General features: G+C 46.1%; 2 protein-coding genes across 3 annotated transcripts in view; one reads left to right on the forward strand and one right to left on the reverse strand.

Annotated features, from left to right (window-relative positions):
• LOC144720244 (glycogen [starch] synthase, muscle-like) overlaps positions 1-1364 on the reverse strand; it is a 37084-nt gene extending 35720 nt beyond the window's left edge. Inside the window, exon 1 of one of the 2 annotated variants that reach the window (XM_078596810.1) lies at positions 876-1364. In XM_078596810.1, coding sequence (XP_078452936.1) covers positions 876-987 — 112 coding nt within the window. In that variant the 5' untranslated portion in view covers positions 988-1364. The remainder of the gene's footprint in view (positions 1-875) is intronic. The other variant, XM_078596811.1, reaches the window with a different exon arrangement.
• A 3772-nt stretch (positions 1365-5136) lies between these two features.
• On the forward strand, positions 5137-10642 carry LOC144720448 (uncharacterized). Its single transcript, XM_078597250.1, has 3 exons — positions 5137-5143; positions 6223-6328; positions 9106-10642. The coding sequence occupies exons 1-3, from the start codon at positions 5137-5139 to the stop codon at positions 9680-9682; spliced, it is 690 nt and encodes a 229-aa protein (XP_078453376.1). The 3' UTR covers positions 9683-10642.
• Positions 10643-17171: the final 6529 nt, after the last annotated feature.

Below are 17171 nucleotides of genomic sequence, written 5' to 3' on the forward strand. Positions count from 1 at the left end.
AACCTCCATTCTCACACAAAGCATCTCGATCGCGTGCTCCAAACGAATTTCACAACACCCTTCAAATATATGCCTGCTCTTTGGATAAATATGGAGAGATATACAGCACCGTGTTCGTGAATGGGCACTAATGACTGCAGCCATTTGTCATGAGGATTCAGCCCCCACTCTTAAACAAGTGCAGTAGTATTGCGAGTCAACTTTTCCATTGTGTAAGGAATTCGTCTCACCCGCATGCAGCTGGAATAAATAGCTTATTGACATAAAAGGGTTGCCAATTTACAATACCAACAGCGGGCAATACGGCTATGCTATGCCAGACCGTCAAACAGTTTCCAGAACTTTCTACGATGCGACAAGGCGAGTTGAAACAAATACGCGACTGAGGCTGGACAAAAAAAAATAAAGTCTACATTAATCTTCTCCGAATAACAGAGATCAGAATTGCAATCAAGATACATCTACCGGCAAAGATAAAGTTACCCTGGTCCCGATTGCAGCAGGGCAGTTGCTGCCCCGAACACGAACCAGGGCGTTGCTGGCTTGAATCTTACCGATTGCCTGCAACTGCTTTGAGCCCCCCAGTGGTGTGGCGTGAAGAGAATTGGCCCTTCCCGGTGCCAATTCTTCTCTTCTTCGTAGCCCGGTGCCTAGGCCCCTCCAGTCTCCTATGGGACGTGAATGCAATTGCACCGTCTTGGTAGCTACGGCACCGTATCGGTATAGCCCACAAGTCCACCACGTGTCGTTGGGTTGGTTTGGGTTGGCGGACAGAAACAAAACCTCGCGAATTCTGGCGCCGCGCCGCAAGCCCTCTCATCATTAGGGCGACTCGCCGTGCGGGTGTCATCAAGTGGCAGGCGCGCAGCAGGTACCTTTGTTCGCGACTTCCCACGCGACTTCAAAGAGCACGGCGCCTTCGTGAGGTCTCTGCTCCAGACTCCACTCGCCCACCGACGTCACCGAGATGGAGCGAGACAATGGCATGGTGCGCAATGAGTCCCGCTTGGATGCGGATTAAAATTATAATAATGATTATGTATTCGAAGAAAAGCTGAAACCGCAACAACTTACAAGAGCGGCAACATTGGCATCGAGCAGCAGCGCCGAAGTTGCTCTCAGCCGGCTGAGCAAAACTAAAAAAAAGACTCGTAAAATAATAAATATATCACAACTTTTCTGCGACCCGAAAATGCACGCGAGCACGTGGAGTTGACGTGGTGTGAGAGCCGAGTGGCTGCGGTGCATCGCATCGGGCTCAGGGGCGGTGTTCTGCAGTTCGCAGTCTGCTTTAGCCGGCCCTGGACCAATAACCAACAGGGTGGGCCGGTGGCAAAGTGGTTGGTTGGCGGTGGTGGTGGTGATGAAACATTGCCGCGCGCGCACACACACACACAAACACGAAGTCATTAATCAACTCCAGCCTTGCAACGATCATCGCTAGGTCGTGACTCGCCGCACGAGTTGCGTTGTCTGGTGACGCTGCGTGCCCGTGATTCACACCTGCACCGCGTGCGCACGTGTGCGATGACGCCCGTCGTTGGACGAACACGTCCGCGTGTGTGTGCGCGACTGCGTTATTGAGCACACTGCACAATGGCATCAAAGAGAAAGATCCCCCGCATAGCCTTAACAGACTGTTGCGGAAAGTGCTGTTCGCGAGTACCTATGAAGGCCGGAATGGTACGCGAGGGGGTGGGTAGCCAGCACCACGCCCGGCCGCTTTTGTCCCCCCAGTGGCGATGTTTTACATAACGCACCGGGTACTTATTTGAGGCTGAGTCGACCTAGTGGAGGCCCAGGACCGGTTCAGATAATCGTCACTTGGTGTTGGCCGTGAGCGGGAATCTAATCCGGGTCGCCGGGTTCTGAGCGCAGAGCGCTATCCGCTGCGCCACCGCTCCCACAAAGTAATCGGGGTATAAGCATGTGCACTCATACATAAACTGCGTGTTTTATACTCATAAGAATCCATAAACAAGTCTTTTTTTACGAGTGCATTCAAAAGAAAAATTTCACCGAAACCACATTTTTGACTTTTTTTTACTTGTGTAAAATAATACTTTTATCTTTACAAATATCGTATGACCACCGCTCGCTCGAGAGGTACAACGCGGCGCATGATGGAGAAATGAAATCAATAGTCGAGTTGGGTGTGCACAGACTTTTTAATTACCGATTCTTTTTTTTAAAGCCGGTCATGCATATTTTAGCTCCGCTAAGGAACAATCTGAAGGGCATTCATGTGCGCAGCCGAAGCCTACGCGAGTGCTATTGTGAGACTGGGTTTAATTAGCGCGCCGCGCCGTCTACACACTCAGCTGACAAGGCACGCAATCGGTGACGCTGGAGTGAGTGAGTGATTTGCTTTCAAGTTGTAATGCAAACTTCCTGCGCCTTACATCTCGTCACCCTGGGCAGATGTCTTCTTCAGTGCGCGCCTCGCTCACTGCGCAATTACTAATAAACGCGACGGTGAGTTGTGTTACTTTGGGATTTGAATAAAGGGAGGGGGGGGATAAAGTCACAACTTGAAATAAATACACATTAATATTCATCAGTGGCTGAACACATGGCGTTAAGTGGTGCTCTAATAAAGAGATGGAGGGAGGAGGGGGGGAATTAAATAATTAGACGCAAACAAAGCGCTAACGTCTTCTGTGCAGATACTTATAAATTGGACTCCATTTCCAGATACCCTGTTTCACCACTATCAATCACCATCATCACTGTTGCAAATCATCATCATCAACGTAATTATCATTCTAGATTTGAAGTTTTCGTGATTGCAAGGATCCATACTCTTTGGTTCTTTCGGTAAAGTCACGTAGGTAAAAAATAAAATTAAAATAAGAGATAAAAAAATAAATAAAAAGCTAATTAAATCACGACGTTTCGATTGCAATACAAGCAATGATCATCAGGTGTGAAAATCACAGCTAGAATTTTTTTTTTAAGTGGGAGAAATGCCGAGGCAAAATTTTCGAGCTGTGATTTTCACACCTGATGATGATTGCTTGTGTTGCAATTGAAACGTCGTGATTTAATTAACTTAAATTATCTTTTTGATATTATTACCTCTTTAAATTTTATTTTAGTAATGATAATTGCCATCAACATAAATCATCATACATAATCATGCGTCATCACCGTTATGTGAATACATTTTATTAATAATATAATTAATGAAAATAATCAATATCATTAATAATTATCAGCATCATAAAACCATCATTTAATTATCATCATCAACATGGTAAATAATCATAGTATATGATCGTCATTGTAAATTGTCATCAACATTGTAATCATCAACACTGCTGTAATGCAATAACAGTGTAAACAATGGCCATGTTTATAAATCACCACCACGGATCGTCACGTTAAGTCATCAGTGGCATCGTCGAAAACCAATTATCAAAGCGCAGCAACAGCAGGATACACAGCAGTGTTCTTAATCCCTCCTGGAAAGTCTCACCGAGTCTCAAGACTCTCTTTCACGAGGGTCCCGACGCACTGAGATGCATGTCCAAGCCCATCCATGTGCGTTTGGCTCCATGTGGCACAGGAGCCGAGTCAGCAGAGACACCCACGCACACGGAGAGGGGCAACACTCACAGGTCCGCACAGATTGATTCAAGAATCAAGCTCACCTCGCAGCCCGTTCTCTATCTGATGCTGGATTATAACCGCCCTTTATTGCGCGTGACGGCGCAACTTGCATTCCTTACGGAGCCCACGACGTTCTTCAAAAAGGGATCTCCACTTTTGTCACTCCACCTCTCGTTCGATCGTTCAACGCGGAACAAAACTTAAAGCTGTGCACGCGTTTACTATTCGGTGGTCTTTGCACAATTTGAAAAGACTGCCTGCCTCCTGTCACGTGATTGTGGAATTTCCACCACCATTGACTCCGCCGAGGGGATTAGCTCTTCCCCGTTTCTCGTGTTGGCAACGTGACAACATTACATGTTTTCAACGCACGCATTGGGTTGATTGAATGAGCCTACGCTGTTGCGTGTTAGTAAGGCTGATCGTAATTGTACAAATGGCCGGGGTGTTTTTTAATAGACTTTTGTCTGCGTTATTTTTGATCAAAGCAAGCTCCTGTCTTTCAAATGTATTATCAGCAGAGTAACAAGTATTTTTTTTGCCAACACGTATGTTCATCATTGTTCATATGACGCCGTCTCTGTACCAAGTGTGCCTTCAGTGTGAGACGGTGTTGGGTTCTTTGTCAATCCACTGCTGGATGACGGATGGCGGTTGTTTGGCCATACTTCACCACGATGGTTGGTGAAGGGTGTGCCGAAGGGAGGGGGGGGGCGGACCCGAGGGGTGTTCCAGGAACCGTATCAGCTCGAAGTCCCCACTGATGTTACCTGTGACCGGCAATCGAATTCAGGTGCCAGGGTTTATGACGCATTGCGCAAATCACGGTGCCACAACTTCGCGTCGCATTATGAACCCCACAGATATCCGCTGCGTATGCAGGCACATTGTATCCCTTGTATTTGTACTTCACGTGTTCCTTTTTCTGGCTCTTCGTGTACAATTCCAGGCACGTATATCCCCACGCTTTCTTTGCTCATGTTTAAGCTTTTGTTCAAATTTCTTTGTCAATGTCCATGTTTGTGATCGATGTGTCACAGCAGGAACTATACTCTGAATAAAAAAAAACACTTCTCTTGGCAGATTGGTCGGCTGATTTTCATTACCAAGTTGAGTTTTCCCAAATAAACTACCCCAAGCCACTGTCGTCCATCTTCATTCAATTATTTACTTTCATCAATAACTGCCATGAGTAATATACCTGCACGGTCGTGCTGGTTCTCAATTGAATTACAGGAATAAAAAAAAGCCATGAATATATGCATCTAAAAATCCATTATCAGAACAAATCTGCACTTTTCCCCGCTAAATGTGTACCATTTCTGCAGACGATTAACCGTGAGGTGACAGCAGAGGCACTTCGGGACGATGCATATCAATTGCCAAGTCAATTACCAATTTCTCGGGAACACGAAGCACGCGTTTAAATGTACAAAACAAACACGACCCGGCTGCTTTATGTTTAACATTTCATTTTCTCTCTCTCCATCTCTGAATCTCTCTCTGCCTCTCTGTGTGGCACAAATGGCAGGTGAATGGTGTTAATTGCCATGGGAGAGCCGCGCGTCAAATGGACAAAAGCTCAGATTCAAGGGTGCTCGAGGCTTGATCGGATGACTCGGGGGAGGTAGAGGAAACCCAGCTCGTAACCTTTCGGTGTGTTCACAAGTAATGCCCCGACTGGCCGCGTCGCAAAAGAGACGGTCGCTAATTGACGACTTAAAGCCGGATTCAGTTCTCTCCCCACCCCACACTCCGCACTCAATGTGCGGCAGCATCATTAAAGTTGTATGACTCAGGCGTGGGCCCATCTATTATATAAACACCGTCGACAGTCCGCTTTTCGTTGTTTATTCGGGCTTTGATAAATCTTTAATAACAGCCGGAGATGGTCCCGTAAAGCCCCCCCCCCACACGCTCTCTCTGGCTAAACGCACACAGATTAGCAAAAGCAGCACCACGCCAGCCCGGATATATAGAGGGAAGCACGCCGGTGTCTGATCACACATCTCTGGTTTGATAGTGGGAAGCGCATATCCGGACTTGCAGATAGATTACTGGGCGGATAACGAACTATTGCTATCACGATATTACTGCATTGCGCTTTGATATTTAAATAAAGAACTGTGCACCAACACTCTAAGGTTAGTGACGTTCCTTTGAGATGGGCTATATTACTATAGAGCCCACACTTTTACATTGTTTACATAAGTTGAATCGTTCTTCAACACGTCACAATGCGTCTCTTTACACGCATTTTTAAATGCATTGGCTCGCTATGTGTGCGAAAAATGTTGTCGTAGCATAGCGGTTAGCATTGCGCTACGAAAGTTGGTGACTTGAGTTCTGTTCCCGACCACAGTGGCTGACATACGAGCCAGTTCCGGGCCTCCCCTAAGTCGACTCAGCCATTAAATCTGGTGCGACGTGTAAACAACAGCAGCACTGGGTGGACAATTTCGGTCAGAAATCATGCACCATGCTGGTGGGGGGGGGGGGGGGGGTGCCCCCCCTAATAGCACTGACCGAGTCTATGAAAGGCTAAAGGGGGGGGGGGGGAGATGTGTGTCTAACGTTGACCCTGCGCCCCCACGTCTCTCACCTGTTCAGGGATGGCGCACGAGACTCTCCTCATCAAGCTCGTGCTCCTGGGTTACCTGTCCACCGGCGGAGTGGCTGCCTTTCTCCTTCTCCCCAGGCTCGCGTCACCTCAAAGGTAAATGCGGCTCCGTGCAGCCTCTGCGCACCACCCATTCCTTGTGTGTTTCACGAGTCACTCCTCCCTCTGAGTTGCTACTATTACGAACTATTTTGTATATTCATCTTCTTGGTTCTTTCGGTCAAGTCACGTAGAAGGGAAGTAATAAAATAATAAAAATAAAACATACTAAAATAATTCTCACGACGTTTCGGCCACAACGCAAGCAGCCGTCCTCAGGTGAAGAAACAGGTCTGTCGAGAAGGCTTCAGACGCTGTCTTCTCGACAGACCTGTTTCTTCACCTGAAGACGGCTGCTTGCGTTGTGGCCGAAACGTCGTGAGAATTATTTTATGTTTTATTTTTATTATTTTATTACTTCCCTTCTACGTGACTTTACCGAAAGAACCAAGAAGATGAATCCCTGCAGTCACGAAAGCTTTAAATCGAAATATTTTATATATTACCAGGTAAGGGGCCACTGAGCCCTTTGGGCTCTTTTTCAGAAGCGACCTCACCACAAATGATAGCTCAGCGAAGTGGCTTATCGCGTGGAAATTTATAGCAGCCAAATACTCGCAACGCGTGTTTCTAAATGTGGAGGGGAAAACCAGAGGACCGGGAGAAAAATCCACGGAGAGAACATGCAAACTCCAAATATACAGCAGGCATCAGGGTCGGAATCGAACCCACGACCTCGTGTATACCAGGCGAGGGAGTTAACATGTCTCCAACGCCGTCCTTCTAACAAAACAAGTACCAGGGCAGGCATATTCCGCATAGATAGAACAGCAAACTACTTGCTGTGCTGCCTGCCGCAGGCACCTCGCTGCTGGTAGTCGTGTTCAATCAACGTCTACACTCACGGATGCCTGTAAAGGGCTACTGTTAAGGCAGGGGGTGATTTAAATACACTACTTCAAGACTATGCTACGTTGTTGGGCAGCAGAGGGTAGTGCAAAAGCGTGCGACGTTGTACTGTCATTCTATGCTCCCACAGATTTACTAAACAATTTAGATTTACATAGACTCTAAAGTGGGATTTCCCAAACTCCACTCCTCGCCACCCACCACGTCACTCTCCATTCGAGTACATTTACTCCTTCTACGCTGCATGCGTCCGATGATTGTTAACCACGTCCCACGTGACGCACTAAGCGATTAACGCTGTCTGCATCATCTGGAACGCGTGTACACGCACACGTGGAACGCGTGTACACGCACGTAGACGCACGCCGAGATCTCAGTCTAAATTAGAATCGGGCTATCTATGGGCACAACAAAGTCGCTCCACATAACCCAGGCAGCGACGCTCTTGTGCGCAACTGAAGTCGATGTTCACGTGTTTTTTGCCAGTCCGCCTAGCGCCGCTATTTTACACGTGTGTACAAGTTGTTTTTGTTGTTGTTGCGCGTTAAAAATCCAACTGGGAAACGGCCCGCGCACCCCAGACAGCCAGCCAGCCAGCCAGGAAGCCAGCGAGAACAACTTTGTTCGAATGCGTATGTTCAACGAATGCAATTGCATATACATGGCGCGCGCGTGGAAATTGATGACAGTTGAATATCTGGGCCCTCAATTCGTGACGCTCCCTCGTGAGGCCTCAATAGCTTGTGAGACGTCCGTGGTAAGAGCTGAGCGCATGCTTGTGCTGTCAAACTCCAGCTTAATGAGTCCATATTTTTTTTATAACTTAATTACCAACCGCGTTAGGTCAGCCCACTGATGTATGAAGCCCTTCATCCCGCCGTGTCGGTCAAGGGAGGTTGTTTTTGAAGAGGAAACTGATTCAGATATCACTCGCTAGAAGATGTTAGCTGTGACCGGCAATCGAACTCTCTTGAAACCTATTGAAGACTACCCCTAGTCTCCCCAGTTCTGCGACCTCTGTTGGAGCAAGGACCAGCAAATCGTCCAGGTAGCACAAGTTGGTTCGCCGCGAATGTTTGTCCCTTGCTAAAGTGTCGTGGCAGAAAGTACCATTCACTGGCAGGCAGCACGAATACTACTAATGCCATTTGCATTGCTTTATTACCCAAGCCCGCCATGTGCCGCACAGTGACGTTAAAGGCGCGGTGACCTTTCTTGCAAGAGCTAGGAATTAAGTTTCGTTTAAATACCAGAAAATGCGAAATATGCAAATTACCAGCAACTACATTATATACACTAAATAGCCGCATCAGATGCAATTACGGCACATCAGTTCTCCCTTTCATGATTGATGATGCATTAAAGGAATGGGTCCTCACGTGGCTATGAGATATCAAACACGCAAATCACATCAATAGGGCTGGGTGACTCATGGGGCGGAGAACGTACGAGGCACTGCCGAGATAGAACTGCTTTGTGTGTTTAGTTTGTTGTCCATCCCCCGCACCTCCAATTAGTGCGGTTGGCTACGTACCATTCGAAATAAGTTCAAGATACATAGTACAATGGCTGCACACACACAAACACCGTGATATTTAATTGTATTTTCACTTAATTCTGAATATTCCACATCTGAAAAAAAGGCAGTGTTCATTGACTCGCGATATTCATGGTTTGCCGCGAGCGGAGATGAATCCGCAATTGCGCAGTGGCTTTAGCAGTAATGTGGCGTCGACTTCTGGGGCCGTTCTTTGTCACAAGGTAGTGCACTGTTCGCTGCAAAAGTTCCAAGTTTAAATGTAATCGTTTCATGACACGTCGCTTATAGCGAAAATGTGAATACATCTTTTAAGGGGGGTGGGGGTCAAATGAAAATGTTTTGAAAACAAAAAGATAAAAACGAAATCCCTCTCTGTTCACAACAGCCAGGAGTCACGGAGCTCCGAGAACGACGCCAACGCGGGGGGAGACCCAGGCCGGATCTGGGCGGACGAGGATCAGCTGCAGCAAGAGCAGCTGCAGCTCATGGAGCCAGGTGAAGCTACCTGGTCCTCCGAGGGCCAGGGCTTTCCGAAGGGCTCCGACTTCTTGGAGGAGCTGTGGTTGAGTTCTGATCCCGGTCCCAATCAGCTGGTCAGCCAGCGCGTTGATCGCTCCGTGAGCAGCGTGGCGGACCACGCCGTGATGCAGAAGCGTGGCCGCCTGCTGCAGGAGCTGGCTCGGCAGAACTGGCTCAGCGCGCTGCTACAGGATGTGGGCTCCGTGGGGGCGCGCACCCAGCGTGCTCTCGGCTCCTCTGAGCCGCTGTCCGTGGTGCTGAACGGCGGCGGTGTTGGTGTTGGTGGTGGTCTTGGTCGCGGCGTTGGTGACGGTGGTGTCGAGGAGTCGCGACGCAGGGCGACCGTGGCGGAGGATGGGCTGATCAGGCAGAAGAGCAAGTACCTAGCCGATGTCCACCGGCAGTCCTGGATCAATGCTATCGTGCGTAAGCTTTCCTCGTGAAGGGGCCTTGCCGCTACTCGCCCTTAGGCCTTGCTCTAATGGGCGTTCGACCAGATTTATTGTCACGGATTCGTACGGGAGCGGTGAGTTGAGTTTATGTGGCACATCGGTGAGATTTATAAGCTGAGGTTGAGTCTTTTTTTTCCTTCTTTCATTCAGAGGTTGACGAGTTGTTAGGGTTAGAGATGGGTTAAGTGTTGGATGATTGATGGTTGTAGACAAACATGTTTATGCTCCTATTCGATAGAGAAAATCTGAGCCAACGAGTAAGTTATAGCTCAATATTTGGGTAGATATGGGCACAATTAGATTTTAAGATGTATACGATTCTCATTGAATGAGCATTTCTCCCCTTAATTATATTACAATACAGTTTCAATTTATAAAGCATCTAAATTGAGCATCTATTATTGGGGCATCTAAATACAACATCCCCAGATGTTATACAGATGCCATGCGTGTTACTCTTATAATTCTATACTGTGTGGATTAGCTCACAGTTCAACAAAGTTGTGTGAGAATAAGTACTACTTCTAAGCCAGTGCAATTCATCAAATAGTTGCCACAAGCAAACATGGGGAGTCGTGCTTGCTCGTGTCATCCACATTGCACGTGTTAATATGATACAGGAGAGAAGACCGTAGCAAGACAGATGAATGCATAGCAACACGGCCCTCTGCTGTCGACATAACGTGACTCTTGATTTCCAACACCACGAATTTTCCATGTTTACGTTCCTACATATTCAATGTCAAACCAACGGTGATTTGGGGTATACATTTATAAGACTCGGTACGGTTTCAATCAAACTTTTGTGTGCAATAGTGTCCAGTAATCAGTTTTATTGCGTCAATGTATGTTATTTGTTTTTCTTATTGTCGTTAAAGTATGCTGTCGTGTCTTATACAATGATTCGTTCCTGCTTCGGATTATACCATTAATAAACACTGCAATTTGAAATCTTTTGATGCATTTAGCAATTTACTGTCAGTCACACTGCTTGAAACAAACACAATACAACGAAACAGAGTATTTAGTGATGTTGCTGCGTGCACAAACATATACAAAAAAAATTAAACACATTTAATCAATAACACTGTGTGGCCTGAAAAGGAAAAAATAAAAAAGAGGCGACGTTTCAGGCAATGGCCCTTCTTTGTAACACATACGAACGTAGGCCTACGTTTCACGTAAACAAGTGCATCGACTGTAGTTGGAGCCTACACATGATTTAAAATTAGGTTTAGCCAACAAAAAAATAACATTTATAAAATTGAAATGTAGATAGTTTATAGTATATAGATCAAGTGTCGTCCCTTTAAAACAACATTAGATAAACAGGTCATTGCAATATAAACGCTATTAAAGTCTAATGTTTGCGTTTTATTGACAGTGTTTGCAAAACAAGGTGGTATTTTTCAGTATATATGTAAAGCTAAGGCCGTGTCCAAGTGTTAATATGATCGATTCGCAGTTTAACTGATTACTTTTGGTACATGTAATTTATCGACCACACTGCATTGACCATCTCAGCCATAGCCGTAACAGCCCCCCCCCCCCCACCTCATGCCCACCCCCGATCGAGGCTATTTATGTACTTCTATGCCCGACGCATTGTTACGTCCGAGGACATTTCACGCGTGGTCACGAAAACTACAACAACAACAAAAACCCCTCAACAAAACCGCCACGAAAGCTTGCGCGCAGATAATCAACCCCTAACACCGAAATGTGTGAGTGTGTGTGTTTCAAATAAAATGTGGGCAAGACTAACGAAGACACACTTGCAATGCAGGATTGTATATATACGTATGTTAAGCATAAACAGAAACATCTGTGCAAGATCGCCAAAGCAGCAACTACGTAACATAATTTTCACATCCATGCAATGTATGTGCTTAGTGACAGTACTATATTCTCTTGTAATACAAACCTGATGCGTGCTTTTCTAGCTTTGTCTATTTCTTTTGGCTAACAATGAGGCAAATGAAAACAAATCTCAATTTTCGAATGTTATTGTTAAAATCACAGTTGCCAATATGACTGGGAAGAACTGCTCTAAAATATCAGCAACCCGAGTTCGACTCCTGACCACAGCTAGCAAGAGTTGCACGGGATATGTGAACCGGTCCCGCATCTATCCCAGCTTCACCGACTCGCACACTGACCAGCGTGGTGAAGTATGGTCAAAAGTCCCCATTTAAGCGAGACGACGCGACGAGGCCTTCCTTCATCCAGCAGTGGAATTGAAAACAATCCGTGCATCATTACATCAGTCTACAACGCTACATCAGAAATGTCTCAGAATCAAAGAGCCAAACATAAGATGCCCTTACATTAAACAGAACACGCACGTATTACAACTTGAGTGATTCGATTCACTCATGGAAATGCTGCTGCTGATGATGATGCTCATGAACACAAAAAAGACAAAGACTTCCCATATAGCCTTAACAGACTCTTGGGGCAAGTGCTGTTAGCCAGCAACTGTGAAGGCTGGCACGGCACACGAGGCGGTGGGTGGCCAGCACCACGCCCGGCCGCTTTTGTCCCCCCAGTGGCGATGTTTTACATAACGCACCAGGTACTCATTTGAGGCTGAGTCGACCTAGGGGAGGCCACGGACCGGTTCAGATTACCGTCACTGGTGATGGCCGTGAACGGGAATGGAACTCGTGGGTCGCCGCGTTCGTAGCGCAGCGCGTTCACCGCTGTACTGCCGCTGGAGAACGATGCACATCCACAACCACTTCGCGTTACCAGCACCCACACTCCACGCAAGGGGGCGGGGGGGGGTGTGAATTAACGTCTGCTGCGACACGCCGGGGCACAGACACTCCACACACTCCCCTCTCCATGAACAACTCCACTCGCTGCTCATCTCCCCCGTGGAGTGGAGTGATTCCGTGACTCTGCCGCACATCACCGGTGTATATGCATGCATCTGCACGCCTAGGCGTGAACATGTAATTACACGTAGCTATTTTGCCATCTGATCAATTCTAACCTTTATATATTTTTTAAAGACGTAATTTATGTGTCGACGGCCTCTAGTATTGGGGAGAATATGTGGCTAGAAGAGAGGTGGAAGGGGGTGAATCAACTTGGGGAGGATTACGAAGACAGCGGTCAGATACATGTGAGCAGGGGAATATCTAAAATGTATTCACAAAGACAAAAAAATCCCCCGGATAGCCTTGACAGACTTTTGGGGCAAGTGCTGTTAGCGAGTGCCTATGAACGCTTAGCACGGCACACGATGGGATGGGTGTCCAGTAGGGGTCGGCACGGTTTGAACCGACTCAAACTGGTTTCAAATTGAGCAATCCAAACCAAACCAGCGACGACTGAACCAAACCAAACCAAAACCAAACCAAACTAAGCTAAACCAAACCTCTTAAGTTGGCTTGAACCAAACTAGTTTGAGCCGGTTCCACCCTGTCCGAGCCAAACCGAGTCGGTTTTCGTAGCCCCAAACCAAACCGAACCAGTTCAAACAGAGCCAAACCAAACCGATTTGGTTCGGTTCAAACCGCGGTTTGGTGGTTTGAGCCAAACCGTGCCGACCCCTAGTGTCCAGCACCACGCCCGGTCACATTTGTCTCCCCAGTGGCAATATTTCACACACCGCACTGCACCAGGTACTCATTTGAGACAAAGTCGACCTCGGGGAGGCCCAGTACCAGTTCAGATAATCGTCACTGGTGTTGGCCGTGATCCGGAGTCAATCTCGAGTCGCCGGGTTCGTAGGCGCTGCGCACTAACCGCCACACGACCGCGACACGACGCAGTGACACACTGTTGTCATCAGATATATCTAACCATACTTCGCCTCGCTGGTCAGTTCGGATTGAATAAAGGCGTGGGCCACAGTGCAGCAAACTAATTGATTGTTGCCGTACTGCCCTCTGCTGCCCACAACATCGGCATGCTGTTTATGCATGGGGGTCACCCATCCAAGCACTCTCCAGGCTCAACTCGGCTTAGCGCTTTGTATCCAGCAAGATCGGCACATTCTAGGCGATGTGGTCAAAGTCTATGGGGGATACACAATTTTAGAAAATCCAAGCTTAATAAGTCAAACTATTTGAATTTCGTGTGATTCAACAATTTGCTGAGAGTCCAATAAAGGCATCATCCTGCAAAAATCAAGGACGGCTAGGCCGTGTGTTCATGATCATTTGAGTTCAATTCCTTGTCTGGATCAACTCAGCCATTGCTTTCCCTCGTGTTTCCAAAATAAATACTACCCGTTCAGATGGCTTCCCCACGCATTGCAGTCAAGAGCAACTTGTTCCATTCAAATGGTGGCCCCCTGCCTTAGAAACGTGGAGTTTTCTCCATTGACTCAAGGCCACCAAATGCCGACGAGCATCCTCAAATTATTTAAAGATATAGGGGGTAGCGTGGCGTCAGATGCAAATGCCGAAGAGTGACAGAGCAGCATTGGGTTGAATTACCACCTGTGCCAAGATCTAGAACTCAATTCCATTAAGAGCCGAGTGGGTGTGCAGCCTAGAATTCGAATTACCGTATTAGACTTCCAAACCACCCCCCGTCATCTCCACCATCTATTTTTCAGTTCATGCATAAATATAATTGTCACCAATATGATGCTTTTCTAACGTTGTTATGATAAAGAAAGCATGTTTTAAACATACATGTGAAAATAATTTGCGCAAGAAAAGATTTCTAAACACCCACTCTTTACACGATGATCAATGAAACATTGTTGGTAAGCAATATTGGGCTTCACTCAATTTATTTCGACTCGAGGTCACACTCTATGGGCAGTTCACCGATGATGATGATGGTGTTCGTATATTGGTACGCGTTTAGCACGAGGCCCTTAAACACAATGGATAATTTTTGGCTAAACCTGCTATGAGTGAAACCAATCCACCTAATTCAACCCAATTCTGCTCTGCCACTTTTTAAAAAATGTGATCTTTTATATGTTCATAATATTTGGGACTATGAGCATAGACTTGAATATATTGTGCCATATTTTAACTTTTCAGCTGTTCTGAAACTTCACAATTCACACGAGTCACTCATTCAGACAGAATTGCCAATACATATTTGAAGATTTACACCCTGATATAGCATTAGACAAAATGACTGGGCAGACACTTTACCAACTATTAACAAACTGTATTTCAGTTTGGTGTTGAAATCTCGAGTACTGAACAATGTATGGTGGTGGTTATGTGGCAGATATTCAGGCCAAAGAGCTACAAAGCACTAACAGTGATTAATTGTTACTAAGTGCCAAGTATGAGGACAGCTAATAGATAAAATCCCCCACAATCAAATCCTTTAGGTCACTTCTGAGATGAGCCTATTGAATCAAAGACAACTCTTTGTAAGTTTATGGGAACACACCGGAGCGATGCTTATACGTCCATAATTGAAGAGCCACGTCCCAAATTGAAGATAGAAGAAAGAAAAAGGCCAAAAGACGTCAGTAGGAGATGCGTAAAACAGACGTCGATGGTGGAATTTAATCAATAGCAGGCGACACCGAGAACATGTGCAGGATTTTGCACGTTTCAATAAGACGCGCGGGCCCGGATTGATTTTTTAATGGAAATCCTTCCTTACCATTTCCAGAATAAAATAGCTTTTATGTTAACGTGACACTACACCACCTGCCACGAAATGTGGCCCCGTGGATGTCTTTGTTGGCCTCCAAATGGAATCATCGCCACAAGTGTGTGACTCACGAGACCCCGACGTTATGCGCTATATCGATATGGAGTGCGTATATAACAAGCGGCGACGCATGCCCCGGCAGTCGTCCCGTGACTATAACCGCCTCTGATGGGGACCCAACGTCGTCTCTCATCGAGTCCACTCTGACGCGTGAAGGGCACACGAGGGGCCCGGTCCGGTGGCGACGATGGTTCGCGAGTGAGGCAGGGTGCTCGCTGAAGGTGCCACACCGACACGCGCTCAGGCGCGTCGACGATTAACAATTAAAAAAAGAAAGTTGGTAAGTAGTGGAAATTTCTAAAGCAATGGCACTGGACAGCTCTTCGTAACTGTTGTTGCTGGGAGTCCTTTCGTGAGTTAAAAACAATGATGATGCGTCCATTGTTGCTGCTGCCGGTGATAACGATGATGCCGATTCTGATTCTGATGTTGATGATGCTGCGGCTGATGATATTAATAATGATGATGCTATTGCTCTGCTGATGAAAATGATGATGGTGCTTCTGCTGTTACTGCTGATAACGATGATGATGATGATGATATTGATGCTCCTGCTGTTGCTGCTGCTGATTGACGATGATATTGCTGCCAATATTGCTGGTGTTGATGATGAGTTTCGTTTTGGGATAGCCTTGTTGTCCGCTTAGAAATGAATTCACACACACGCGCTTTATGGAGACGTCGACCCAGCTTACTTTAGCCCAAGGGAAAATGCAAAGCCATGTTTTTCACCGACACAATTCCAATATCCACACACGCTTTGCTGTGGATAAGAAGTAAACCCGTCGGCAAACAGCACTGTTTCCTAAAAACGGACATTGACACAGACAATGAGTTGTGAGTATATGTAATTTGGTTTAATTACTATATTACTCGTTGCATGGTATTTGTCCCAGCCCGTCACGTCATTATGATTGTCTGTTAAGGTTCCATTTCATGTGTTGCTGTTTGTTTCATTCTTGTGTCAAACACCAAAAGGTTGAGGTTTTATTTTGAATTAGTATAATGCTGCAATTGTAAAACCAAATGTCGAATCTTGATTTGAAGCTTTCGTGACTGCAGGAATCCATACTCTTTGGTTCTTTCGGTAAAGTCACATAGGTAGAAATAAATTAAAATAAAACAAATCACGACGTTTCGATTGCAACACAAGCAATCATCATCAGGTGGGAAAACCACAGCAATAAATAAATTCAATTCGAATGCTGAATTAAATTGTGAGTTTTAACGCTGTGAATTATGCCTTGAGAGAAACAGGCATTTATGCCCTCCTAATGAACAATTACGGTGGCCCCGCATCTGTGTCTGTCGCCTTATTACAGGGAATACATTTCAAGACAAACGAAAGCGTTTCGTTTTTACAACGCCACAACATTCGTCACTGACCCTGCCCTAAAGAAGTCACAAAATATCCATGATAGAAGATGCTTCAGGCAATGGCTCTTCTCCATAGCAAAGAGTAACTGCATGACCCATTTGTGCTATTAAGACGGGCCTATTATGCATTGTTTCATCTTAAGGGCAGTTTTTTGGACGAATGTTTTGAGTTTGATTGTTACTTGTGCTTGTGCACCACGACCAATGCAGTGTCACTGTTTGCTTTATTTTACACGCTTGGGCGATCCCTTCCGTTAAGACACAACTACACGTTCACATGTAAAAACGTGTCTATGTTTTTTTTATATTAAATGCAAGTCAATGCAAGAATGTCAAGTATGCACAGCTATACGATGAGCCCTCACTAAAGCGCCACGCCAAAGTGAACATAGTGAGG

Source organism: Lampetra planeri, chromosome 8, assembly GCF_965212315.1.
Source record: "Lampetra planeri chromosome 8, kcLamPlan1.2.h2, whole genome shotgun sequence".
NCBI classification, from domain to species: Eukaryota; Metazoa; Chordata; class Hyperoartia; order Petromyzontiformes; family Petromyzontidae; genus Lampetra; species Lampetra planeri.